The following is a 27,751-nucleotide window of genomic DNA, read 5'->3' on the forward strand; positions in this document are numbered from 1 at the left end:
TATTAGGTTTGGCAGGTATTTTATTAAAAGAAGCAGAAAAAAAACATGCAATAATATACCCACCTATATTAAAACAAGATGAATATTGGGCATTTAAGAACTGCTACTGGATCTAGCTTCCCTGCAGTGAGCAGCTTAAAGCTCTCTTCCTCACTGCCCCACACATGTAATTAATCATTAATGACAGACTTTTGCTTATTAACTACAGCATGTTTATTATAAACAGCCCACGCCAACCACAGGCTTAAACCGGGCAGACGTTTTCTCCGTTCTTACCCCAGTCCCTTCGACTAAACTATGACATCCCCAGGTGGCCCCCTCCCTAAGACCCCCAACAGGAACACTCAAAGTCTGCAAGTCTTTACGCTGTGTCTGAACTGCTTTTCAGTGCCAAGATACAGCAACACTTCACCAGCTGCAGTCACATGCGGGCAACCCTCTGGCTCTCCGGGGAAAAGTCCAACACAGCAGCATTTAGCTGCTGACTTGTATCCACACATCCACCCGACAACTCTGGGAAAGAGAGCCAGTCCAGCCCTGAGCAAGGATTCTGGTTCCCGAGCCGCTGCTGTGCATCAAGGTGAGCACGCATCTAGCCGTGGTCCTCTTTCCCACTAGAAATATGACATTCCAGGTCCTGAGGGCCAGAGGATCAGCACGCCGCGGCCGCCTCCCCTTGCCTGCCATCCACCGTGGCACCATGGGCTTAAATAGTGGCAGTCTCACATTACCTCCCAGCAAGACCCCATGGATAAAGACTTGGCCACCAACTGCACCAGGTCTTTGAATTACTCTTAGTGTGACCCAACTCACGTGGGAGACCCAGAACTGTTACCGACTACAGCCAGAGTCACAACATTTTACCCATCAGGAATACTTACATTTCAAATTATATTTTCAAAATAAAAGCAGCTTCCCAGGGTGGAGAGCTGTATTTGGTTTTGTTTTTTTTTTCAGCAACAGAACTGGTCAGTATATTTGACAATTCAACCAAGACTTTCATTAATGTACCCCAAACAACAATTTGTTTCCAGCCACAGTACAAATTAGATGCAACTTTATTGATTCCCGTGGGTAAAGTGGGGTCACTGCAACAAAGAGAGGGCCACAGGAATAAGAAAGCTATGAGAAAAAAAAAACAGCAGACTCAACGAACAAATGATCACAACATTTTCAAGATAATAGTGGACGCCCTAACATAGCATTACAGTGTCTTCGTCAACATGAGGCAGACAAAGAGCCTGGCTGTCAATAAAACACACATGAACAACACATGAAAGGCTTGAAGGGCATTTTGAATCAGTAAGAATACGTAAACGATCCTCCACACGCCACACATCGCTTTCAGTACAGAAACTCCCCCTGCTCTCTGTCGGCTTTACAGGGAAATCAAAAGTACCTCTGAAAGCACTTCCCGTCTAAATTCCATCAGCTCTTCTGAATAAAACTGTGAATAGTATATATCTTGTCATTCTCTCGTGGCTGCGGAGCGATGGACAGCATTGTGAATCCAGTTTCCCAGAATTGCCCTCTCTTTCAGCTGTTTCCTAATTGAGTTTTAGAAAAATCTCAGTAGTCACTGCAGAGTGATAGCGAGTCCTTGGAGATTTCACCCAGACTAAGAATGTGTAATTCATAGTCTGCAGTAAAAAAAGGTCATCTGGAAGTTTCGGTATCAATTACGAACAGAAGTCATCGGTCTCATGAGATTCACTCTGTTTCCATAAACACAATATTTGGTATAATAAGACCAGTATATCATTGCAATTAACCCCAGCGTAATCTCTTAGAGGAATGATAATGAACCGACTGTCCGTCAACTGTAATGAAGATGTTGAGTGCTCTACGCTGACACGCTGTGGTTTATTTATATTCAGTTCATTAGGGCCAGTATGGGAGAAAACAGTCTCATTCACCAGCTCGGCCACTTCACCTTCGCACTTTCCATAATGTCTCTCGCTTCAGCATTCATATGGTTCATTCACCATGCTGAAAGCTATCCCAAACCAATTAGCAAGAAGGGGAATATAAAACTCTTTAACCGACTACTGGTATTGATGCGTATTTAAGGTATGGCCTTCAGCTGAAACATGGTGGAATGCTCTCTGCAGCGAACAGGGATGTGAAGTGGGAAATAAATAAATATTGAACAAAGTGATACTACACTTAAAAGAGTGGGTGAGAACAGTGCTGTGGTTTTCGAGCTTGGTAGAGTCATTTGTAGCTGTAGCTAAAACAGCAACATCGCACAACATAGATACTGTGACGACTGCTTCCTGAGAAAGAGCTTGGTTCCGCACAGCTTCCCTATTTACTTGTAGAGTCTCCATTAAATAAAGAGTGGCCTCCACGGCCATTCACAGAGAAACTCAAAGTGAAGTACTGCTGGTGAGGGAGCGTTTCGGCTCTCTGGAATAAAGACTAGTAGTTTAGATAATAATAATAATGTAATTTAGATATAAGACAACATATTTTCCTGAAGGTAGATTTCTACTTTTATACTTTACTTTTATATAAAAACAAACTACTGACTTATGTGATAAAGTTTGGTGCTTTCCTATATTAGTATTACCTCTACTAATGTACAGTTAGCAATCAGAATCAGCGACCATTCTTAATTTGGAACAAACAGAAGCAGAACGAGTTGCTTAATTTAAAAGAACGGACAAAAGGAAATCCGATGGAAGAGGTTTCGCATTAGGAAAAGCATTGCTGAAACACTAGAGCAACGATGGCGTGCAACCCACAGACGTCACTTAAGCAATAAAAGCACACCGATGATCACCTTGCAAAGAGCAATAACATTCAGTCAATCTTTACAACAAAAGCAAATGTATCTGTCTTTAACACCTGCAATCTGCCAGCTACAGTGGCTGATGGATAGAGATGCATCGATAGTTTACTCGAAGGGTGTTTTAACAGTGGAAAGAGACACGCAGCTCATCAGCTGCACTGTTGAGGGTAAAATTAGTTTAATGAAAAGTGTGTTATGTGAACACTATGTGCCTCTTACCGTTCACTTGAAGAGTGTGGGTCTGAAAGAGTTTCTCGTAGCCGTCGGCATGACAGGTGTAGTTGCCCATGTGGGTCGTCGTCACCTTGGTGATGTATAATGAGCCATCATCCCCAAAGTCCTATCAGTCAGACAGACACAGAAAAGAGTTGTGATGACTTTAGAGAAACAACTGATGATCGAGAGGCGGCGGCGGCGGCGGCGGTTGAAGGCATTTAGAGATGAAATGAGCTGTTTTCAATGGGAACGCAACAAGCCTGTCGTGTGCAGATGAGAAGATAAACATGTTTCATGGTATAGGAAATGAAGAATACAACAATAATCCAAAAAGGCACAATGTGGAACAATATCCATCAATCTAAGTCCAAGTTGAAGCCATTTGGTGCCACAAAAAACAACAGAGCAAAATAAGTGTGAAAGTCACAGTTAAGTAAATTTGTCTTCTGGTACATGTCATTTTTCCAATCAGAGGAAAGTGATCTGACGGAAAATGAGGCTATAAATGATTAGTATAAAGTGACACAGTGTTAACTGCTTTCAAAACAAACCAGGGAAATGTAGTGCTGCAGACACACTCAATCAAAATAACTTCTGCTGCATTCAAATGTCATTGCCCCTGAAAAGGACAAAATGGGTATTAGTCGACGTGCGTGCCACACAAACACACAAAACATGTTGCACTTTGATTCTCATGTGGCCTATTTAAAGCAAAACAAAAGCTGTAATTAAACCAGAACCAATCCATGATGTGAACTTGTGCAGAGGCAACTGAAACATGTTTAATTCATGCTGTGTTACGATTATTAACCAGCAAACAAAAACAAAAAAGAAAATGGTGCTGGACAAAGAAAGAGCAAACAAAAAGCTATGGGAGAGAAACCCCCCCCCACTAAAAGCTAATGAGTCCACCGATGGTGGCAAAGAGCAAATACCTGCGACCTTGTGAAGACCACACTGCGATGAAAAGGTATTTTAACAAGACACTGTAATGAGGTTTTGAAGTATATAGCGTCTTAAAGTAAGTGTATAAAATGTTTGGTGTTGATTCTTTAAAATGAAAGTCAACGTTTTATATTCTCCGGGTCCATATTGTTAAAGTGACTGTAAAATATTTGCACTTGTGAATGAAAGGGAAAAGTAAAAAGCTTTTCTTCTTTCAACCTATAAATACCTATAAATACACTTACAGACCTCAGGAGGTCTATGAAGCTACGAGCGGCCCGTCAAGGTCATACATGGCTGCAGCGGTGGGGGGGGGGGGGGGGGGGGGGGGGAGGAGGGGGAGGGGGAGGTGGGTTTGGAGTGACTGTACAGTAAGGCACTGGTCATGAACGAACCTGAAGCAGTATGTTAAATTATAACAGCATGTTTTTCATTATAGGGTAACTGTATTTGTCACTGTGGTGCTAACGTCCCTTTATCGTCTGTTTCCTCTGACGAATCTCGTCTCCGTGCAAAAGAATATTTCTTTTTCTTTCCATTTCAGACAGTTTTTTTTTATTGTTTTATACCTATTTATAGAGTTTTATATCTTTATATATTAAATTGTTTATCAAAATTTCTACAGAAGATAGATCATTTCACACATTTCACTCTAAACTAAAATCACGTTCATGCAGTTTAACTATCAATTCTTTAACAATCAATGTACGTGATCACTTGATTTTTTACTCACTCCTTCACTTTGCTGTAAGTAGGAGTGAGATTTTTAATGTGTCTCTTTCTTGACAAACAATTACTTTACTCCTACATTGTCCCAGTTTTGTTTCTTGTTATAGTCAAATATTCACATAATTCTCAAAGCAGGCAAAACTATATTAGAACTGAAATTATCTCTGAAGTTTTAATTTGTTGATTTGAGGCAGAAGACTCAAATCTAGAGTAAATTACACACTTTTAGAAAGTCTTTAGAAACAAAAAGAACTAACTGTGCTCACAATAATAGGTTTCACCACTTTCCAAAGCACAGTGGTTTTTCAGAGATGAACCTGCTCCGGCGCTCATTAGAGTTTTCTCTTCCGTCCCCGCTAACTTGATGAAGGCCAAGTGCCAAAACGTGTTCATTCCTGATTGCTGCCATGCATTAAAAAAACATTCAGATATCTTTAGTGGTGTTAACTTTTGTTCTGAAGAATGTCCACGACTCTGCCCCTGTGCTCCTCATTTCTTATAACTGAACTTACAACTTCAAAAAAAAAAAAATACTCGGCCTTAATTACCAGTCCTCTTTCTTGGGGGGGGGGGGGGGGGGTCATAAAAAGATAAATGCCTTTTCTCATTAAATTGCTTTTAACATTTGGATCACATCTTTGCTGGCTGTTTACATCTCGGCATTCAGCTTCCCCTTAAAAGTCTAGAGACAAGCGAGGAGAGCCAGCCACCGTGTTTACAGGCGTACACTGTGTTTATCAGTTCGTCCCGGTGCGCTCCGATCTAACCCACGAGCTTGGTAACAGCTCGGCCTGAGTGAAGCATCAGAGCCGCACAATATGAGGGGAAATCGATGGTGCGTTTTGGCCCCTTGGGCTGAGAGCATATTGTGTCACCCTCTTAAATGAAAAATGAATGGGGGGAGAAATGAAACTCAGAGGGGTGGAACGAGCCGCGGCGGAGGCTGTCGACATGATTCCTCCACCTCACCTCAGCTATCAGCAGCACCCGGCGCCCGGCTCTCTGCAGACGAGGCAGACCAGGGTAGGACTACTCAGAGAAGGGAGACAAGGGCAGGTAAAGGTGGATTTACAAATAGGCCATAGCCCTCAAGAAACTATAATTAATAAAGCTGTCAGTGCCAGGTCACCTCTGAAGGGGCACTAAAGAGCCACCTCATTGGATAGCTAACCTCAGGTAGTGACGAGGCATTTCAGAAAATGGCCTTTGAAGAAGTTTCCAGCTCATGAAACGTCGTGAGAGGAACACATTACGTTGAGTGAAAACACCCTGCAGTGTGAACATGAAATAGAAACCTCTGGTCGTATCAAGCCACGCAGATACTTTCAGTTTTACCTGCCAAATGTTTTGAGATTTCTACTGGTAATTTTTTGCCTCCATTCCAAGACAATGGAAGTGAAAGGAATTTGATCTGTGGTGGAAAAAAATGACATTTTAACAAGGACAATTCAACTGTCCGGCGCTCTGGGGACAGTTTCTGGAGAGAGATGTTGTTGTTGACGTTCATTTGTTTTGATGTCGTGACCATAAAAGAAAACTAAACTATCAGCGTGGAGGGCCAGCACCGCAGGTAGTGAGAAAATATGTTGTTGTTTTTTGTAATTTGGATTAAAACACTGAGGGTCTTGCAAAGATTCAAAACTATAAACTTTCAGTGATCACAATCTAGTTTGTAGACGAATATTCTTTTGTGATTGTGTGAAGTTTTAATTTTCAAATTAATAGATTTTCATGTTTAACCTTCAATCCAATGTCTGGTAAACCTTTTTGCATGATGACAAAAAAACAGCACAACTTCACACACTTGGAGAAAGGAAAACACAAAACAAACAAACCCTTTTAACCTTTCTGCATGACAACGACGGCGTTACTGTGGAATCCTTTGATAGTGAGGGAACATAATGTTCATGTCTACAACCTGTTCGCTGCGTTTCAGAGTTTGTGATGTGGATCGCAGCATCATGCATCTGTTGCAGGCACTTCACTAGCTTTGAGGGCTTTTTTGTGAATGGAATGAAAATGAGTGAGGTAATGTCAGTTTGTTGAGACAAAAAGAAAACCCCCCCCAAAAAACCCCAAACACCCTACCTGGGACGGGATCTGTAGGAGGGGGGAAAAAACAGACGTCAAACATTTAGAGGTTTAATTCAATCACAAGATATTAAAGGCATTAGAAATGGATTGTTAATTAACCAGGTTTCAGCTTCTCAGATGTGAGTGTTTTCTTGTCTTAACGTAAAGTCAACTGGGTTCGGACTACGGTCGAACTAAACAAATAATTCTGACATTACACTGGTCATAAGGAAACTAATTTTTTTTTTACTGTTTTCTGATAATTAAAATAGATAACCAACAGATTACGTGATAATAACTCATTATTAGCTGCAGGCCTATTATAGACTATGTACAGAATATAGCACAGTGTAAGTGTAACATCAGGATTGTATAGGAGTGAGTGTAGGGAGTGTGGTTCTGGGCTCCCAGACCACATGATAAATTCAATGAAAAACCCATCTTGACAGAAGTCGGAGATATAATGAAACAGGCCACTGTGATTCAGTAAGATTCATGTGTTATCTGCCATATAATGTTGCACAGCTTGATTTGTTCATCCCCCTGAAACAGCACAGGAAGAATACAGATCGGATTATGTGGCCTGGTTCAAACTGATCAAAGCTGAATGCGGATATTATAAATAATCACACACATTAAATGTTACATATGGTTCACTTTCTCTATGCAGAGTGAAAACTACCAGCACAAGGAACAGAGCATTATGGGAGATGCAAACACCTATTCCAATGGACGAGATAAGAAAGGAGGGGAGGAAAGATGGAGCTCTGATTGTACTGCTTCCTGCGCTGTATCTATTCCTGCTGAAGCTACAGACCTCAAAACATATTCCCTATTTTTAACAGTTCTGTGTTTTTTCATGATTAAATTTAAAGATTTTGGTGCAAAGTCAAGTATATTTTTTTTTTGTGACCTTGCAAGTTCACTTTTCCGACTATCGGACACATTGCTCTAAAAAAAAGTTGAAATCTTTAAACAAACTTTGACATTTTATTTCCAAACTCTGAGAATTATAAAATATCAAATGCGGTTTTCATCTTCGGAACTATTTCCGGGAACACAAGACTCACCATCCCCAGACACAAACATGAATGTGTATACACAAACACACACACACACACACACACACACACACACACACACACACACACACACACACACACACACACACACACACACACACACACACACACACACACACACACACACGCAGTACATGACTGTGTCTTTTGCTCGGCCACTCAGGGAGGATTGAAATACTGACAGCCTTGGATGATGATGCAATAGCCAGCAACTGTCAACTTCATGGAATTACAGTAAGCTGCTTTGTCAAAATTTAGAGAGGCTCTATTGAACTCTGGGATACAAGCGCACCGCTGGGATTAATGCGCGATTCACTAAGTCTGAATGTCGACCAAAAAAAAAAAAAAAAAAAAAAAAAATTCCTCTAAAATAACGCGTTCTAAACTGGGAAGGCCTGCGAGATTAGAATGCATAAACCTCCCATGTGTACTCACAGGAATATGACTCTAATTAAGGCTGGCAGTGGATGCTCACAAATATTAACAGCCAGCAATTATACAGAAATTGTCTGCAAGGCAATTTAGAATGGGTCTGTGGATGCCAGGTGCAGACAAAATCCATTCTCCTCTCTGGAAGGAACAACAATGATTGACTGGAAGTCTCACAGCCAAATATAAATCTGGATTAAGCCGGCGTTGGTGTGCCGCTTGTGTTCCATCGGTGGTTTCTCCTGGCGCTGCGTGGTTTGCACACAGTTTTTCTGATGAGCCACAGGAGACCGTTAGTGCTCACGCTGCTTCCTTTGCTGGTGGTGTTCAGTGTTAGTGCAGCTGTTCTCTGGAGGTGATATCTGCGCACTAGTGGAGGTTGTAAGCTCAAGCTTTGTTAGGCACAAACAAAAAAAAAAAAAAAATCAAATCTGACAACTGCACACACCCAGAGCGGCGAAGTACAGCGCGCTCTCTCCGTTTGAAGAAACAGATTAGTCGTAGTTTTAGTGGTAGTCGTTGTATTTTAACTCACTCTCATTTCATGAAGCTGCTCCGTCATCAGCCATGATGCTGTGTGTGCCATAGAGACAGAGAGGTGCACAGGTAACATAAAGATCCTGAGGATACCAACGTGGCTCAGGGTATTTACATCTTCAAACTGGTATTTGCTTCCTTTTTTTCCAGCTCTGTTCTCTCTGTGATCTTTTAGTCAAGCTTTAGGTTCTATGCTTGAGGACTGAAATCAAATTTTGATGCTTTCTCCAGGAGGATGATGGTTGCAAAGCACAAAAGGCCAAGGTTTGATCTATTACCAATGCAGCCTGTTCACCCTTCCACTGTCTTAACAATAGGGAAAGAAATGAAGAGCGTATGATTCCAACGTGAAAAGCTAGAAAAAGGAGCATAAAACCATTTTTAAAAAGCTCTGAAGCACAAACATCCAACAATTTCAAAGGATAAGGTCATTACAAGTCCTTCACCTACAGTATGTGCCGTCTCCAATCCACTTATTGATGAACTTCAGACAAATCAGTTTTTTGGATACAATGGACATACTGAACAGCATTCAGCATTTGGCAGCAGAAGTTTTCATCCCTGAGGTGACATTTGAATTGAAAATACACCTGAGCAAGATCTGATATTAGTCACGGGAGAAACTGATGACGCTGTGTGAAGCACAGACAAAGACCACCTCTGGTCGGGACACTGAACTGCAATGTGTCTTTGGGCAAAATCAGGAGATGAAACAAAAACTACTTCTATTGAATCTGTTAAAAAAATTAAAAAATAAAAAGAGGGAAGAAGTAAAACAGTTCTTGGAGAAAATATATGAAAGATACATCAAAGCCTGCGTTGACCTTAAAAGACCTCACACCTTTTCTTTTTTTCTCCTACGAATCTTCAGAAAGATATTCAGTGTTTTTAAGAAATAATCTGACTTGACATTTCTTTTTTCTTTTTCTTTTTTTTGTTACACCTGGCGCTTGCATTCATCTTTTTTTGGGCGATGAATTGCTTAAAAGCAATCGTAATATATAATAGAAAAAGGCAAATGGTGGAAGAACTGTGACTCCCATATGCACGGCCTAAAGATAACCTCACGCTTTGGAGCTGCTCTTTATGGGAATCACACATCATCAACAAGCAGAACCGGCACACTACTTTAGAGCCAGTTGATGGTGCCAAGGATGACTGGCGACAGCTGGGCGCCTCTTACTCATTTTAAGGGTCATCAACATTTAATGTTACATTAGCGGCTTCGCTGGGTCTCCCTTTATCTACTGCGACAGTGTTGACTTAATTATGCACAGCAGTATCACACTCATCTTGGTCAGCCCTGACACACACAAGAGGAAAAGGGTAAGGCGAGAGAGGTCTGCCTTTTCTGTACCTCGCCACATAAGTACCCTTGCTCCTTTTGATGTGGATGAAAGTGACACAGTGGACTGTCTAGAGCCGCGCATGTAGATTAACACACACACACACACACACACACACACACACACACACACACACACACACACACACAGGCTTTCACCGAGTTGTAAAAGTAGGTCCTTCCTCTAGGGCTGAACCCCTTTGGTATCCCCCCCTTCATCTTCCTTTTTTGTCTGAAATCCCTGTCCCTCCCAGCAGTCTCTAAACACAGACACCAAGAATACAAACTGACATCCTGGATTACTGTCAGACCTACGATACAAAGCCAGCGCCAACAGTCAAATAAAAAGTGCTGACAATCTGAGCCGCTGCCAAAAAAAATAAAGTGGAAATATGATGAGAACGAAACATAGGATGAAATTTACAGCTCGTCTCTGAAACTGTCGTTAAAAAAGTGATGACGCTTCACAACGTGAAAACGCAGTAATTAGATCTGTTCACTGCATGTGTTCGAGTAATTCAACTATAAATCTCATTATGTAGCTGCTTACATATTCTATCAGTGTATTTATCTATGTCCCAATGTGTCTATTTATATTAGGATCTACATATTTATAGTAACAATTAATCAGATGACAGTTAGTTCTTACATTGATGTCTTCCAGGTTTAAGGAGTTCAGATATTGATGGTTTCTCTTCCACTGTATAGGAGGCCTCCGTTCCCCTGTGATGGCACAAGTCAACACGGCGCTCTGGCCAACTGTTACCGTGGTGACGCTCACTTTCTGATCATCTGGAAGGGTAAGCAGGTACACATCTGTTGAGGGGAGAAGAAAAAGAAAATGACACAACGTTAAACAGACTGAGTGAAAGCGGCAGCAGCTCCAGTTCTTTGTAAAACTTTTAATTTGAGCGAGTTTCGTATGAACAAGGGGAAGGAAACGTGTTTCTGCACTTTATATCTGAAATATGATGGATTTCTCTTTCATGTAACGGCTCATAATTCAGAGGAATAAACCCACAGAGATACTTCATAATGCGAGAATTCATGTTATGTTCACATTTTTCTCTCAATGAAGCCTGAAAACAAGAATACAAAAACACATGAGCATCTCAATTAGCTGCTGTTGTGCTGTGGAGGCAGATGTTTGTTCAGTTAAAGATCCACTGAAGCGGCACAATTATTGTAATTTTCTAAGTAATGGGGAATGAATTAAGTTTAATATTCTGTAAATACTTTGCATAATTTATGTGATAATACTATAATGTAAGTTCATCTCTCCGAGTATCCTCTAGCATGTACGTCCTTTGTTGCTAAGAGAACAAAGCAGACACTTCTGGGGAGCACCGGTGCTGCTGGTCCACTGACTGCTGAGATCTCATCTGAAGCTCACTGCTTTTTAACTAGAAGTTGGAATATTTTTAACATGCTCAGTGTTCTGAGAGTTTAAAACAAGCTCGGCTCTCCACGCTGTTGTAAAAGCCCAGGAGTGCATCCTTTCTGATGAAAGCAACATGGAGGGAAAAAAAAAAAAAAACACGGCGCTGCCAGGAGAGCTTCCCCATGGAAACACAGCTCTAGACCTCGATCAGAATCGCTGCTTTTGCTTGCCTCAATTTTCCTGCAAAACCTGAAAGTTTTTCAAGCATGTTTCTGGTGATGATGAGATGTGGCTGAGTTCTCCACAGTTAATTTTCACCCTTATTCTGAGAGCAAATATCGGCAGAGAGGAAAGCCAGGGCGGGGGTTGCTGAGAGGTCAGAGTGGTTATGGTTGGTTAATGCCTTTTGTGTGTCCAGTATTGATGAGACAATGAGTACAATGTACACTCATCCACTTTTTGGTGGTATTATGTAACGTGGCCTGTGAGAGAATGCTTTTTAATCTTTCTCTTGGGTAATGAGCAACAGAGCAAAAGGAAACAGAGACTCAATTTGTTCTGCTCCTAAGGGCATGAAATACAAAACCTAATGAAAGAGCAGGTCCAGCAGACAGTGTTCACTTGCCACAGCCCAGAGAATAAGGATGAGAGCACCTTCAATTACAGCATGACTCCGGTGGCCCTGTACCAATGGCCTCTGAACGCTTTTTTTAACCTTCTCACTGATCTGCTGTGTTTGGGCCACTTGTTGTGTCTTTGAACTGTGAACTTGGCTCGCCCGTCAGATCCAGACCAATCGGACTGGAGCCATGAGACAACTCATACTTCTTTTTAGCAGGACGCTCAGAGTTAAGACTTTTAATCTCCCATTTGGCCCCATGAAACCCTGCTTAAGCCCGGGCAAATCACTGCCAGGCTTACATCAAAATTAGAGGATTAATAACAGCCGTTTCTTCTGAGTGGGAGTATACCGCCAACTTTAGATGATTATACTGTTAGCTGAAGAGTCGATGCAACTCTGTGGTCATCTGTGAGAATCTAGCTTGTCATGGTGGTCTCTGGTGTTTAAGGAGCTTGTTTTCATTTGATTATTTAACAGGTGGAAACATCCTGGTAAAAACATATTCGTTAAAATACAAAGCAGCACCAACACTGTACTTTAACCCCCAAATCCCTTTTGTTTTTTTAAAACTCCGGTGTTGCGCATAATCAGCAGCTCATTTACATTTTCTAATTTTCGCATTTCCTATTTTTCTCTTCACTTTCCATTAATAGAAACATTGCTGTTAACTGTGGTGATCAATTTACTGCTCCTGCAGGAAATGGCTTCTGGGGACATGGGGGCCTAAAATCTAAGTGAAGATCTGTTTTTACCCAAGCTGATATAAAAAAAAGAAAAAGGTATACTTCCGCATTAATCTGTAAATCATATCATAACACATTTCTGTTATTATGTATACCCAGAAGGCCGTATAACAGAAACAGCATATTGTAGTGAAACACAATAGAAAGCCATTTGTGCCCAACCTTGTCTACTGCTTTGTAGACAGAGAGAAACATCTTTTCATATAATGTAATTTAATGCAACACCATCAATGTTAAAGTTACCACAGAGTTGAGTTGAGTTGAGTTGAGCCGACAGCTCTGTGGCAAAGTCCACAAAGATTGAACATTATCAGCTCTATGAAGCTAGTGTATATTGCCTGGCTGTTACATCAGATTGCATTATATATTCCAGGTGTTCTTGTTGCAGAATCCACTTCCATGTTCTTGCAAGTTGTAATAAATGATGTATATATGAATGTCTTTCTATTTTGATGATGCACATTTATTTAATTAACAGTTGGACTTTAAAGATGATGTTTTGAAATAAAATCATTATGCATACTCAATCATCGTATACACACAAGAAGAAACTGAGAAAACAGGTCTCAAACATTTATTCATGATCCCTTCTTTCATTTCTAAAAATCAAACATGAGTTATTCGTTCATTACTTTCCTGCCTGGATGGAAATTCCTCTTGTAATGAATATAACCCATAACTTGTACTGATCTAGAAAAGGAAGGGTTTAAATGGTACATGAAAGGCAATAACCAACTTCCTAACGCGCCTGAAATGTTTTCCCCTATGGACATCATAAAGTGACAGAAGTCATTTGATGCAACACGTTTGATCGGTAAAGAGCTGTTTGCATGAACTAAATGACAACAGCAGTCAGCAGGGGTGAGATGAGAGACATCATAGCCACAAAGATGACTGAAAAATGACTGAAGGGAAATGAAAAAATGTTGGAGAACAAAAACTTCCTGGTTTCACAAGGTCTCATTAAAAGTGTATTCCGTCCAGTGAGGCCATAGTGAAGCAACTTCAGCTCGGTCCAACTTCAGCAGGATGTTCAAAAAAAAAAAGGCTTACAGACAGATTTTAAAGTAGTAACACACTCATTTTTTAATGACTCAACAGAGTGAGATCTGCTGCACTGAGAATGACAACACATCACCCCCTACACATCATCACTCTACTTGACAAATATTAAATTCTGTTGGACGTTTCTTGCAGAAGTTTTAACTCCAGAGCTTAAGTTCACACTGTCCTAAACTGTGGTGAGTAAGTGTTGCTTCAGAAGTAGCTGAACTGACTGTTGTTTCATTCGTATAACATGACGGACCCGCTGGGATGGCAAATGTCAACACACAACAAATACAGACAACTTGGCTTTTACTTTCGGAGCTCTGGCTATCTGTTCAATCGGGTTAATGTAGCGTCGTACTCAAAGTAACAGCTGTGATCTGGGAAAATGACGAAAACAGGCTCAGTAGAGCAACAAAGTACAAGATGTAAACAAGCAATAGTTCTGCCAGATTATTCACCGCTTTATTATTTTGGAGGTAAAGCCAAAAAGTGAGCGCACTGGTAATGTCACCAATACAGCAAGTAGAGTAAGGTGAACCAGGAAGTATGTCTTTAAACTGGAATGGATGTTTACAATGGACGGCTTGGGAACTAAACTTTGCGATTGATCTTCGTTTTCTCTTTCAAATAAAGGCCGACTACTGGGGATTCATGTTTGTTGGCACTGGTTTGATGATTTCTGGATTTTGAAGTTTTAAATTTTCAAAATTGTCATCAATCTTTTTTCTCATATTGACTGCATTTCCATCTCTACGCAGCATGTATGATATGATTTCAGATTCAATTACTCCCAATGTCTCTCTCAGATCACAGAGCTGTGACAAGTAAAATAACAACTCTCTCTACTCCAAAACCTGCAGCACACATTGACATTTCACCTCCACACTACTGCATAAAAATTAAACCTTTCTATTACATATGAAAGAACGATTAGATTAATTTATTACTAGCCCCCTCTGTGTGCAAGTTATTCAGGATGCGCATGAGAGCATGCTGTGTGCATGTTCTGGGACTGGGCTCAGTGGCCAATCAAAACTAAGTTATATTTAAATTGTCTCATCTTGCAATAATATGCAAATTCAGTGCAGTTTGGTGGAGATTTAAAGGGATTTTGAGTTTAAATAGTCGTAAAATGCTTTCAGAAAATGTGGATTAAACTCAATAAATGTCAATTAAAAAGAACCAAAACAAACTAAAGCAGAGTAATCAACAAAAATCAGAAAAAGAAACAAACAAAAAAAACGCATAAATAGAGAAATCAGGAGGGAAAGTCAAACACATTGAAACAGCTTTGATGCAGGAAGGGGAGAATTAAGGAAAGTGGACCTTCCATCAGTCACGCATCCTCTTCCTCCCCTGACACTGATAACACTATAGCCAGCAGATCAACACACCATGCAGCCAACCGGCTCTCTCCATGGAGTTGAGGTGGTGGTAGGTGGATACGCTGACAAAAATCTCCTTCAATAATGTCCTCCCTAACCGTTCAATTACAGCCCCCTTGTATCTTAATGCTTTTGGAATACGCTGCGAGCAACAAACTCGATTTGCCGCTGATCCCTGTGGGGATAGAAATGTGTGAAGTTATAGGGAGAATTTAAAGAAGAAAGTGGGCGACAGACGCCCGGGCTGGCTCCATCATAGCTTTAGCTGTTGGATGGAGGAAGGAGGGGAGGGAAGAAGGAAGTCAGGGCTAGAATCCGACCTGAATGAGAAACTCCTGGGAGAGATGGGAGTCTGGGCTGTTGGAGCCGACTCAAGCACTTTGAGTCCAGCACCTCCTCTGTGAGAGATTTATCAGAGGTAGAAGTGGCCTTGGCTCCTCTTTTTGGTCTGATTTGAGGCCTGAGGGACTCAGACTCCTGGGAAGGATCAACCTTCACCGGCCAACCTGTAATTAGTGATTAACGGGAAAGTCCAGACTTTTGATTTACTCTGTTCCTCTCCCAGAATGGGATGTTGGTCAGTGCCACGGTGAGAGGTAAATCACCTATTGCACCGGAGGCAACAAGCTTGTCAGGGAAAATAGCCTGGGCCTACAGGACGTTGTGAGGGGCCGGCTGCATGAAGACAAATTGCACCAAGGTTGCTCAGCCAACCTCCTTACTCCATCCTCTATCATGCCCTGTCGCTCTCTTTCTCAAACACATGCTCACTTTCTCTGTCTCTCTTCACCAACTCTTTCATTCCTCTAACACATTCCCTCTCTTTTCTCCCTCTCAGCGATGTTCAATATTACTAGGCTGAATGGTTGTGTAGCCCCATTTGTTTTGAATTTGACATTTTGAAGTGGAAATAAAAGTATTTTCCCTGATGCTGAGTATTCATAGCCCAAAAAGCAAAAGACTCAAAAGGGGGAAAAAAACACCCGCAAAAACAGAATACACATCCTTGTGAACACGCTCTGATCTTGACTGAGTTGATTTGTGCAAACTCTCTCCCAAAGCAAGAAGAATGGAGTCTCTGTTTTTGATACTGCAGAAGAGTGACTCAGTGGACTTAGTGAAATAGTTTGAACGCTGCAGCTCACATACTCCCCTTGTAGCTTATTTCTGCTTTCAATGTTGAACTGCTGCCACGAGTCACACTAACAAAGTGGCTTCATGCACAACGAGAAAACAATCACGAAACACTAATCAGGTGATTTGAAAGTACACTCAAAGACAGACGAGCTGACAGGGAGAGCTGGAGAGGTTGTATTTCCTCTTAGCTATTGACTGTTAGATATTAATATAGAAGAGAGAAAAACATGACTGACATAAAAGAATGATCCTCAACCTACAACAAACACTCAACATTCAAAAACAATTTCTTATATAAAAACATATTTATATATAATAGACATACACATTTTTACGATACAGCTTTTTCTTAATACATGCAGAGAGTTCTCGGCAAACAACCAAGGATTGGTCCTCACTTTGTATTTATGAAAATATTCCAACAATAAGTGGCAGATTATAATGCATATCTTGTACTGGGTATTTATATGATTGTTTAGGGATCATTTCTGTAGCGTATGCTCTTCAAATTCAAAGTAGAGCTGTTTCTTTTGTCTGAATATTGCCTGTTTCTCCTTCACACAATGTTGGGTGAAACTCTCCCTATCTAACTTACAAAAGATTGCAATATTTCCAAGCGTGGACTGTCTCACATTTCACTTTCACTGTGTACCGCATTTGTCCTGTAGCTTCACTAGTTGAGGATTTGTATGTGAACACTATCCACCATCTTTCTTTTCTGCGCAGGCCACTATAAATTCATGTTATGATGGCCCCTTTTATTTAATTTTACAGGCCTGTAAAATTAGATTAGAGGTTGGGAGCCTCCTCTCCATTGACATTGAGATTTAACAATAATAATGAACTTTATATTTATAGCAGTATTTTCAACAAAGTGTTTTAAACAACCAAATAAAATGAGAAAAGCAGTAAATGCTTAAAGGTATTGATTCAGTTTAATTTCAGCTGTTATTTATCAGTGTCTAATAGTTTGATCTTATTTAGTTTTTTGTTTTTTTTGATGAGACCTTCATGAGACCATTTGGGTTTTGTAATCAAACACTTTTCTTGTCTACCGTGTGTCTTATAAACAAATTTAAAAAACTGAAAAACAAGACGTAAGAACAGATGTAAACGTCGTCTTTTTATCTCAACATCACAGACTTGTAATTAAGACCTTCTGTGCATTTTGAAGGTAATAACTTCAGTCAACATCATCTGAGACAGTCGTACTCTACTATCTGCACAAGTGAATTCATCAGTGTAAATAAATGTGTGTTTGTTTACGTGGAAAACTCTGGAGCTTGACTTTAGGTCAAAGAACTTTGGCATCATTTTGAGGGCAGAAATACCTTTGATGTTGAATCTGAGCTTTTCCACTTAAATGAGATTATTTTATAATGCTTTGAACGGTCCCAATCCAAGGAAAATACTCCAGGCACAGCTACAGTGACCAGTCTTTTAGAAACTATCAGCATCTCTACTCTCATCTTTCTGCTTCTAGTGAAGCAGAAGGTTTTTGCTGCATTACTGCTTAAAAATGCAAAAATAACTTGTTAGGTAAAGGGTGAGGAGATTATAATTACCCACCTCCTCTCTCCTCCCACAAACATTACAAATATCATGATGACTGTAAAATATTAACAAATGGCCTGGCCAAATGGTGAGCGCATTACCGCTGGCTTATCAGCCGCAAGTCTGTTTCCAAAACAGCTGTTGGGAGACGTCCTGAGGGAAGGCCAGCATTAGTATGCAACAGAACCTAAGAGGAGCTCTAATTGGACTAATTTTATCACTGCTACCTTGTGGAAAACAACCAATGAAAAATCCAACTATCTTACTGCAATAAGAAAATCATCGAAATAGAAATCATAGAGTGCTTAACCTATAGCATTTATTTTATCGAGGGTTTAATGTTGAGTGATGCCTGTTCCTTCACTAATCTGAGGTGCAATCAGTTAAAATCAGTTTAAATGTTTGTGTGTGTGTGTGTGTGTGTGTGTGTGTTAGGATATTAAGCATCTGCATCAATCAGCTTTACCTGTTGGAAATGCAGCAAGCTTCCATCCAACTGTCTGCTGCTATCGGGCAACTAGTTTTACACCAGCATCAGTCTCACAGCGCACTCGAGAAGCTGCACGACTGCAAATAGTGCATGTCAACACCTTCTGCTGGTTGACAGGAGATGTTAAATGTTGAGAGAGGAGGATGAATGCAGCAATCTGTTTACACTCAACTGCTTAACAATCCTGACAGCCAGAAAAGCACATTGAACCTCTCTCAGTCAGAGGGCATAAAATATATTTTGAGAGAGTTTCTCCATACCGGGAATTTAAACCTGACCCCTCAGTGGCGGTTGAGCGCTACTGAAGCGTTCATTCATTGAATCCAAAAAGACTGTGACCTCTCACAGCGTCACTGTCCTCAGAAGCAGCTGCCTTGTCAGCAGCAGGGCAGTCACCGGTCTTTACCAGGCTGAGTAACATCAGAAATTCAACAAAAAAGGACAAACATTGTTTTGAAGTCAGCTCCATCAGGGGTTTACAAGAAGTAAACAGCAGTGTTTTATCTAGTATCATTTATATTTCCGTTGCTGCTCATGGCTGTAGTGAAACCTAAGAGCTCATACTCACACTCGGGCCCTTAAGTGATCATTATCGATACAAAGGAAGGGAAGTTCACAACAAAGTCGTATTGGAAATTGTGTGATCTGTACATCTCCCTGTTGAGATTACACGAAGAAAAAAAAAGACTTGGGGGCCTGAAGAGTCACACACTTCTCCTGGGAGTGGATGTGGACTGATGGAACGACTGCTGTTGTGGATTGTCTTTTATCTTTTATTCTGTTATGTTGTTCTGTCAAGACATTTTTAATTCTGGCAGTTATATTTTATCATGTTCTTTGAGATGTAACACTTGAAATTCTGTTGCTGCTGATAAAAATGAAAAAAAAAACAAACAAAAAAAACAAAACATATCACTTATTTCATGGATAATGACTTTTCCTGTCACACACTGGAGTTTAAAGCAGCTGGATATATAAAATCTTCCCTCTCACTTTGTTGGGTTTATACCACAACAATGATACAAATACATACATTTGCTTCTTATCAGTGACCAGCCAAAGACATGAATAAACTCTACCGGATGTACGTGTCTAGTTTCACTTGATGCATAGTTCAAACTTTGTGCTGTAGACAATGTAAACGAGGAGCCTATAGGTGACTTTAGTCATTATGTGGTAATGGAATAATCTTTTTCTATTATCACAAAAAACAAACTGCTTTGTTTTTAGTGAATATATAATTGTCATCTAGTTCAAAGGAAAGAACAATCCTCCCTTGAGAATTGCTGAGAAAATTGGCCCTTGTACTTCGGTTGAGGATCACTTAAGAATTAAAAAAAAAAGAAAAGAAAAAGTAATTGAACTTCTTTTAAATCTCTCTAATACATTCTGGAGATAGAAAAGTCACATGTTGGAGAATGAACCATGAATTATGAAACCGTTTTAACACCACTTCTCTCAGCCTGTGAATGGAAGGCTCAGCAGGGGTTCTGACAAGTAAAAGCCTGCGTAACCATTAATTGTTGCTGTGCCATGGGTGCCAAGTAACAGCAAACTTAATGAAGACACATTGACGGAAAGAGGCCCGGCTGTTGGTTTGGATGTGTAATTATGATCTTCACAGAAGTAGAGACTGTAAGTCAACTAATTTTTGAGCTTGGCAAACTTTCTGCAAAAGTAGGGATTACACCAGACTTGGAAACGCACAAGATTAAAGCTGTTGTGCGTTTAAACAAAAGGAAATGAGAAGGAAGATGACATAAAACGAAACAATAAGTAGACAAACAAATGTTAAAGAAATTATTTTTTGAAAAGATAATAATCAAATAGAAATGCAAAAAGAACATCACAACTAAAGAGCCACAAATTGATATGCTACCCCTAAGCAAACTACATTCAAAAGGCTGATATATGAATTTGCTTAGACTTGTATTTGAATATTAGCAAATCCATGAGGTAGCAAACTTTAAACAAATCAGAATTCACTGTTGACCTTGAAAACAAAACAGTTAAGAACACAATCTCACCACAGGAACCATTTTGTTATTACATGTTGGATTTTAAAGCCAACATGAACGACAAATGGGTAAGTACCATCTGCTGATGAGAATCACGTGATGGGATTAAAAACTTCACAACAGGTACTAAAAGGATCTTGTGGGGAGATTAATTTCTCAATGTAATCGTGACGTTTTAGTTGCCACAGTTCCCTTTAAAAAGAGAAAAAACCCTTTAATTGAAACCTGGATGCCGTCTGTTTGTGCAGTGATGTGCCACTTCCATGGGTCATTTCGCAGCCCAAATGGCCTTATGACTGGCCCAAGGACCTGTCAATTGACCAAAATGTCCCTCTTGTGACCTCAAGAGAAAAAGAAAACATAACCCTCACCATAAATTCAGCAGCAAGGCCCCCTTTTCTCTCCCCTTGCCACTTAAACTGTCAGTCGATGCCTCAATCAAGCTGTTCCAGTAGCTGCTGATTAGCTCTGCACATTGTTCAGGAGGAAGTCTGAACCATATAGAACCGTTTCAGTTCGGCTTTATTCTTAGGAACGTGAACGGCTCTCTCCAGGTCATTCTATAAGCATCTCTACTGGATTAAAGTCTAGATTTAATTTGATTCTTCTTTGATACTTCTACTGTTCAGCAGGTGCACAGCCACCCTGACATTATCCTGTAAGAGACCTTGGTCAGCTCCAATCCTTTCATTGATTGTACTCCAGGTGTGATAATGTCTGACTCCAATCAGCTTTTGTTAATGCCATAAGCCGAGGGGTTGACATCCTATTTCCGGGCTACACTGTGAATATCTTAATGACAGACAAAAACAATACAATGATAGTGTGTTATTAGTTAAAATAAATTGTGTTTGTTCATAACTGTAACTTGGAGTTAGTCCAGAGGGTTCACTTGACTGTGTAGACGGTGGAGGATTATCCCTGATATTAACATATAGTGTAGATGCTGATGTTGCCCTTAATAGAAACAATATCCACTCTCACCTTGAACTCATGCAATCTGTGATGGCCACATTACAACATTACAATATGATGGATCACATTAGAGTCAATCTTAAGTTGCCGCCAGTCCCTCAGGAGTCCGACGGGCACTCCAAGGCCCCTAGCCTCAGCAGAAATCAAAGAGCTGTATCTCCGGGCTGTGTGCTCTGTCAGGTGGTGTCAGGGTTCAGATCAATACCTTGGCACCCAAGAACAACAAACAGGTGTGAGATACGACCCGTAGTGCAGCACAAATAGCCTTTACAACTCCACCATTAAGGTCATTACTGTGACTCAGCTAAATAATGTGTGCTGAACAAATACTTAATAATAAATAATCTACTGTAGTCATAACAGTGAAATACATAAAGTAGAACAACTTCTGTTACTGCAGTTGGCAGAGTGTTTAAATGAAGCCACAATAAGGAGCGAGGCCTTTTGCATGTGTTTAAAAAGCAAGGTGCACTGCAACTCTGCAGTGCATGGACTTAAGAGGAGGTTTTGTTGGGGATGAGGTTTAATGCTAACAAACTAGCCTGAGGGAGCATTCAGACAGAGGATTCTTTCCAAGCACTTGCACATTCATTTTCATTGTTGTCTCTGAAGCAGTGCGTCTAGACGCTTGGAGAATGCATTTAGTAGGTGTACCCAAACTAATAACATTTAAACTGTGTGGTGCACAAGCAAAGCACCCTGTGATTGCCCAGCCAACTTCAAAGGGCTTAAAAAGCAAATTGGCACAAGGATGCAGTCACAGTCTGCCTCACGTGTAGCAGCTTTTAAAATGCTACCCAACCTGGTTAATGTTAAGCTACCCATTACACACCGTCCATTGCTTACACTGCCTGGATATGCCGCCTGAAATCAGATATACTCACTGGTAAGTCGAACATCAGGTGTGCTATGTTCCAGACTCCCTTTTTATATTTAGGTAGAGATAATACTTGGCAAACTGCGAGCATGACCTTTTCCTAAGTTTATTTGGCAGTGATCACAGAGTGGTGTGCTGCAGATGACAGACATCCCTCTCAGCATCGACTTCACTACAGTGGTTCCAACTATCTACAGAGGCAGTGAGGAAAGTATTGGATGCAGCGGCAATGCAGAAATGTTTCCAGATTACGACATACATAGGCACAACCATGACGGTTATATTTACAGCACAAATTAACCTCTATTTATTGAAATGCAATAATTATATTTCAGCTTTACTGACTGACAGCATAAAGTCTAATTATTGTGCTTTATATATCAATATTATTCATAATATATATTACATTTTTATAAATACTTGAGTGAAGTCATTTTAAGGTAGCTGCTGTGCCTTTAATGGTGTAACACTGAAGGTTTGTGACAATGCTACTTTTTTCTATCTTGGTAGTGCATATAGTTGATGTTAATGTCTGCCAGTCAATGCCCCAATGTACTGTGACACTCCTACCAAAAGTTAATGACACTTTATGATAGATGGCACCTTATCTGTTTACCCATGATGCAGCGGGCCATCATTCACCAAATTATTGAACGATGACAAGGAGCTGACTATCAGTAGCGTGGCAGACATCATTCATATCTGTAACATCATCTAATTAAAAGACATCACTTCTGCCAGACAGTTTCCTTACTGCAAGCTGAAGCAAATTGATTCTCAACCCCCTTCTTGTCTATGCAAAGGAGGAATGAATAATGCATGGACATTAAAGTCTTATCTTCTGTCCTGACAAACAATGTTGCCACGCTTTGAATATTCCACAAAGGTGTGCGATGGGTCCTTACTGGCAGAGTAGTCAGACAGGTGCCATTTTCATGGGCAGTCAGTCTGAATTCGCTGCTGTTCGTTTCCAAGCTGCGTCATAATTCTGGACACACTGGATCAACGGATTTACTGTATGACGGTGCTCAGTTTACGACAGCGCTTAAAGTATTTGCATAGATTTTTATTGCTGCCACTCACAGATTATGATTGCAATGACTGCCATGCATGTTCGCCTCAGTCACTGTGACCGTGGTCTACAAGACCAAATAATTCCAAGCATTCTTTCCATGTCTCTCCACTGCGTTGCTACTCTCATGGCTACGTCTGCAACCTACGAGACAATGTAATTCAAGTTGAAGTCTATGATTCAAGCCATTATCGAAGTGCCTATAATTGCATTTTGTCAACAGCTGTGCACATCCATCCACTCAGGAACATTTTTTTTTTTAAAAAGAAATAAAAAAAGAAAGATGTAGCTCTAACAGTGTAATATGCTATGGTTGTTTTATACCTGTATGTGGAAGAGCACCAACAGTAATAAAATAGATTGGCCATGCTCAGTAAATCTGACCGACTAGTGTTTTTTAGTCGATTCAATACCATCATAAAAAGTAATGCGTTTCCAATTAGCTTTTATTTCCTAATGTGACTCTTATAGATTATGTTAGATGATCGTGGTTGTCAGGGCGATGTACATAATGCAGCACTGTGATATGGTGGTGATACAGGTGATTTTTCAACTGGATATGGATCAGAGGTTTTCACAGATCCACCCGACCCAGTACTTCAGTCAGATCTGGTCCAAATTCTACTCCAATCAGGTTGGGTTGGGCCTAATTTTACTGCCGCCAGTTTCGGGTCTGTGTGTCAATATGTCCAATACATGACTGGACCCAAATGAACCCCAGCATATGCGTTATCAGCTCTGATCATGTGGTACGTCACGATTAGTATGTGTTGTGAACTGTTCACAGGAACATTGTTCTGATGAGGGAAATGAAGCCATGCTTATCTTAGGAGAATCAGTAGTCTGCAGGATTGATGCAGTTAAATGTTTTTTTGGAACTTAAGTCAGAAATATTAAATTAGATGGAAAACTGTGTTTTGTGATTCTATCGGCCAGTTTCCAGCTAGAGAACGTTTTACTGTTGGTGCAGGAGGTGGAAACAGGACTTTCAATTATTGACAGAAATTTGTCTTTGTAGCATACAAACAAATAATTATTTTAGTTTCTATGATTGTACATTCATTCTTAATACATTATTTTATTTATATTTCAGCTTGTTAATTGAATGAATTAATCAGGTCCGTCTGGATGTTCTTGGTCCCTCAGAGCTCTTCTTTGAAAGTTAATCTATGCACATCGGGCTCGGGTAGGTTTTCCACGGGTCCGTTTGAGAGATATCTCGTTTAAATTCTATGTTGCTATGCAGCTTTCAGTTTTTACTTTGCTAGTCTGGCCCAGAGTTACCATCAGCGTACTTTTTTCTTTGGATCACACCACAAGTGAAAGATTTTAATGTGTCTGCTCCTTTGCACCATGACTACATTATCTTCCTTGGTTGGATAAATAGAGTTCTATTGAAATTAGGTGAATTGAAATATTGAATACAGCTGTTAGTCTCCAGAGAAGGTGAATTTGTGACCTTATTATCAGCCTTTCTTTCTCAGCTGCCTCGCAGGAATACAGAAGGCCTATCTTTAAAACACCTAAGCATTTAGCGAAGTGAAGAAAGGTTCAACATGAATGAAGTGCAGAAGACAGTCGCTGAGAACTACAATGACCTCTAAGTATGTAAAACACTCATCTAAATTCAGCATTGGGTGAACAGAGGTGAAATGGCTTCAAGTGCTCCACTAGAGTGCATGAAAATCTTGAGCATGAGTCAAGAAGAGTTGTTGATAAAGACATAAAAACTACTTCAGTCATACTAAGCACATTGTTGCCTGAATGAAACCGCTCCTTTTTGTTTTATGAAGTTTTCTTTTTCACCGACATAAACGAGCAATCCTCAATCAAGAGTTTTAAAGAAATGTGTTATGCAGCGAGTCATTGATATATTTGGACAGCTATTCATTGTTGCTAAATAACAACATCAAGTGGAATCATGAACACAAAGAATAGGAAAAGAAGCGGTGAAAGAGAAGAATGAAACAGGTTGAAAGAAACTGCCCCAGAAGGAGAGATTTACTCACATATAATTTCCCATTCCTTTGTGAGCAGTTAAGCTGGAAGATCTGAAAACTGAATAGGAAGTAGTTGGAGTTCGCACAACCCAACTCTTCAAGGAAGCACAGCTCTCCCCGGATTGGCTCCGGTCCCTTTCTTTCCGTGGTTTGCCAGAAGGGGTTTGCTCCCACACATTTCATGTATGATGTGGGGATTAGCAGACAAGGTGAGACTCTTTCACTTCGCCATTTGCTCTTGTGACTCGTTCATTATCTGTTCTGAGAAATGCTTTAAATACAAAGAGCTGATGAGATGAAGGTTGATTATGAATTCTCTCCCACTACTAAATGTGTCAAGCCAGCCAAATGTCAGAGGATATTCTGTCAGAGGATATTGAGCTGACTGAAAATGTCAGACAGTGAAGAACCATGAAAGAGAGCATGAGGAGGAAACAAAGGGAGGAAATTGGTGCACAGTTGTTGGTGCGACTCAGATATGGCAGAGCACCTGTCATCATTATGTTTCCTAATGAGGGGGGGGCTTTGGTTTGAACTACTGTTTCACAGGAGCTGTGACCTGCTTCCTTTGGCACCAACTCCAGTTTTAAATCCTTTATCCATCCATCCCAGCGAATCAAACATCTGAAGACCGTCAGTACAGCCGGCAACAATATGGAGTTCAAAGTGAGTAAACCTTTGGCGAGATATCAAACACTAATCCAAGTTTATCACCACCTTAACTTTGAAACATGGAACATGTTTCCCAGGAAATGCAAGAGACTGTTCAGATCTTAAGACCAAGTTTGTGATTCCTCAGATTTCAAAGTAAAACATAATCAAAATGTAATTAAACCGTCTTTCACGGCGACCATAAGGTTTCTACATTTAAAGACGGACGCCTTATATTTCATGTCAGTAAAAGAAAAGCACTAGGAACAGAAGTATGAGTATAAATGTATATTAATGACGTGTTCAAAAGATTTCTCCCAGGGTTCTTAGCTCTAACAGATTTTTGTCGTTTCTATGGTTTCAAGGTTCCCTTTCTGTTGCAGGTTGATCATTATGATTGTTGCATTACTGTCCAGGTGAATTATGATCAACTGTCACCATCAAATGACTGAGAAATTTAGTTTTCTCCGATGATGTCAATGGAAAACGAGGACGCGGAGATATGGCGTCGCTTTTCCTTCTTGTTTTAAGGCTTTTTTGCATTTGCGAAACTTGGAATAGGATTTCTCTTATCACAAAAAAATATATATATATATTTTGCTAACAAAACTTTGTACTCACCAAAAGCTGTGTAAAACTCGTCTTTTGTCAGGTGCTCGTCATCGTTGACATCATTGTACTTCAGAAGGTCAAACAATGTGCACTCAGAGAAATCCTTGGACAGACCCTCTTGCTTGATGACCTTCAATGAGAATCAATTGATTGGTTAAAGAAGGTGGACAGTATTTTTTAGTCTTAATGTTAAATTTGAGTCAGTGTATGTTTATTAACATGTAACCAAAACCCATAATCTCTTCACAATAACAAGAAAAAATATAACTAAATATAAACACAAAATAAACATATTCATAGGTTAAATGTATTTCTTTTTGTAAAACATTATAAACAACGTAGTTCATGTCAAAGTAGCCTCTTTTTTGTGGCAAAATTTAAAAAAACAAACAAACTGTGCGACACCCTCGTTCCATCCTTAAGGCATCCCTTGGATTATGACTAAAAAGTGAAGACAATGATTTGAAAGTTTGTAATAGATAAATACATATGTATCGTAGTGAACCCCTGAGGAAGACAAATAAAAAACATTGGGATTTTTATATAAAATAAAGAATAAGAAGTACCATGGAGTGTCCATGGAAATACTTAAGTTAAGTGCAAGTATCTCAAAACTGTACCTATGTGTAGTACTTCAGTAAATGTATTTATTTTGTTTACTGTGTACTACGAAAGGTGTGGATATAATCTCTAATGAGTCCACAGTATGTGCCTAATCAAAGCTATGTGTTGAATGTGAAAGTAGATGAAACACACACACACACACACACACACACACACACACACACACACACACACACACACACACACACAGAGTACGAACTGTCAGTTTACTGCAGCTGAACTGAGAATCACTGAAGTTTTGTCACAATGGATGGTGAAAAGGCCCCAAACACTGTGCAGGTTTCATCATCATCCTGCTAAAGCATGATCCTATCCAACACCCTCTGCCTGGCCCTGGCAGTAAAACATCCATCATACTGAATCAGCAGTCAAAATGCTGATCACAAGGGACAGCTTTATACATCATGCCT

General features: G+C 40.1%; 1 protein-coding gene across 4 annotated transcripts in view; it reads right to left on the reverse strand.

Moving 5' to 3' along the window:
* The window catches only part of fstl5 (follistatin-like 5), a 165,936-nt gene that overhangs the window by 51,835 nt on the left and 86,350 nt on the right, over nucleotides 1–27,751 (reverse strand). For 2 of the 4 annotated variants that reach the window (XM_056382848.1, XM_056382849.1), the window contains exons 6-9: nucleotides 26,727–26,847; nucleotides 10,800–10,966; nucleotides 6,773–6,784; nucleotides 3,014–3,134 (exon numbers count right to left, since the gene is read on the reverse strand). In XM_056382848.1, the coding sequence (XP_056238823.1) occupies nucleotides 3,014–3,134; nucleotides 6,773–6,784; nucleotides 10,800–10,966; nucleotides 26,727–26,847 (421 nt within the window). The remainder of the gene's footprint in view (nucleotides 1–3,013; nucleotides 3,135–6,772; nucleotides 6,785–10,799; nucleotides 10,967–26,726; nucleotides 26,848–27,751) is intronic. The other 2 variants (XM_056382850.1, XM_056382851.1) reach the window with 1 other exon arrangement.

This window comes from Seriola aureovittata, chromosome 8 (assembly GCF_021018895.1).
Source record: "Seriola aureovittata isolate HTS-2021-v1 ecotype China chromosome 8, ASM2101889v1, whole genome shotgun sequence".
Lineage (NCBI taxonomy): Eukaryota > Metazoa > Chordata > Actinopteri > Carangiformes > Carangidae > Seriola > Seriola aureovittata.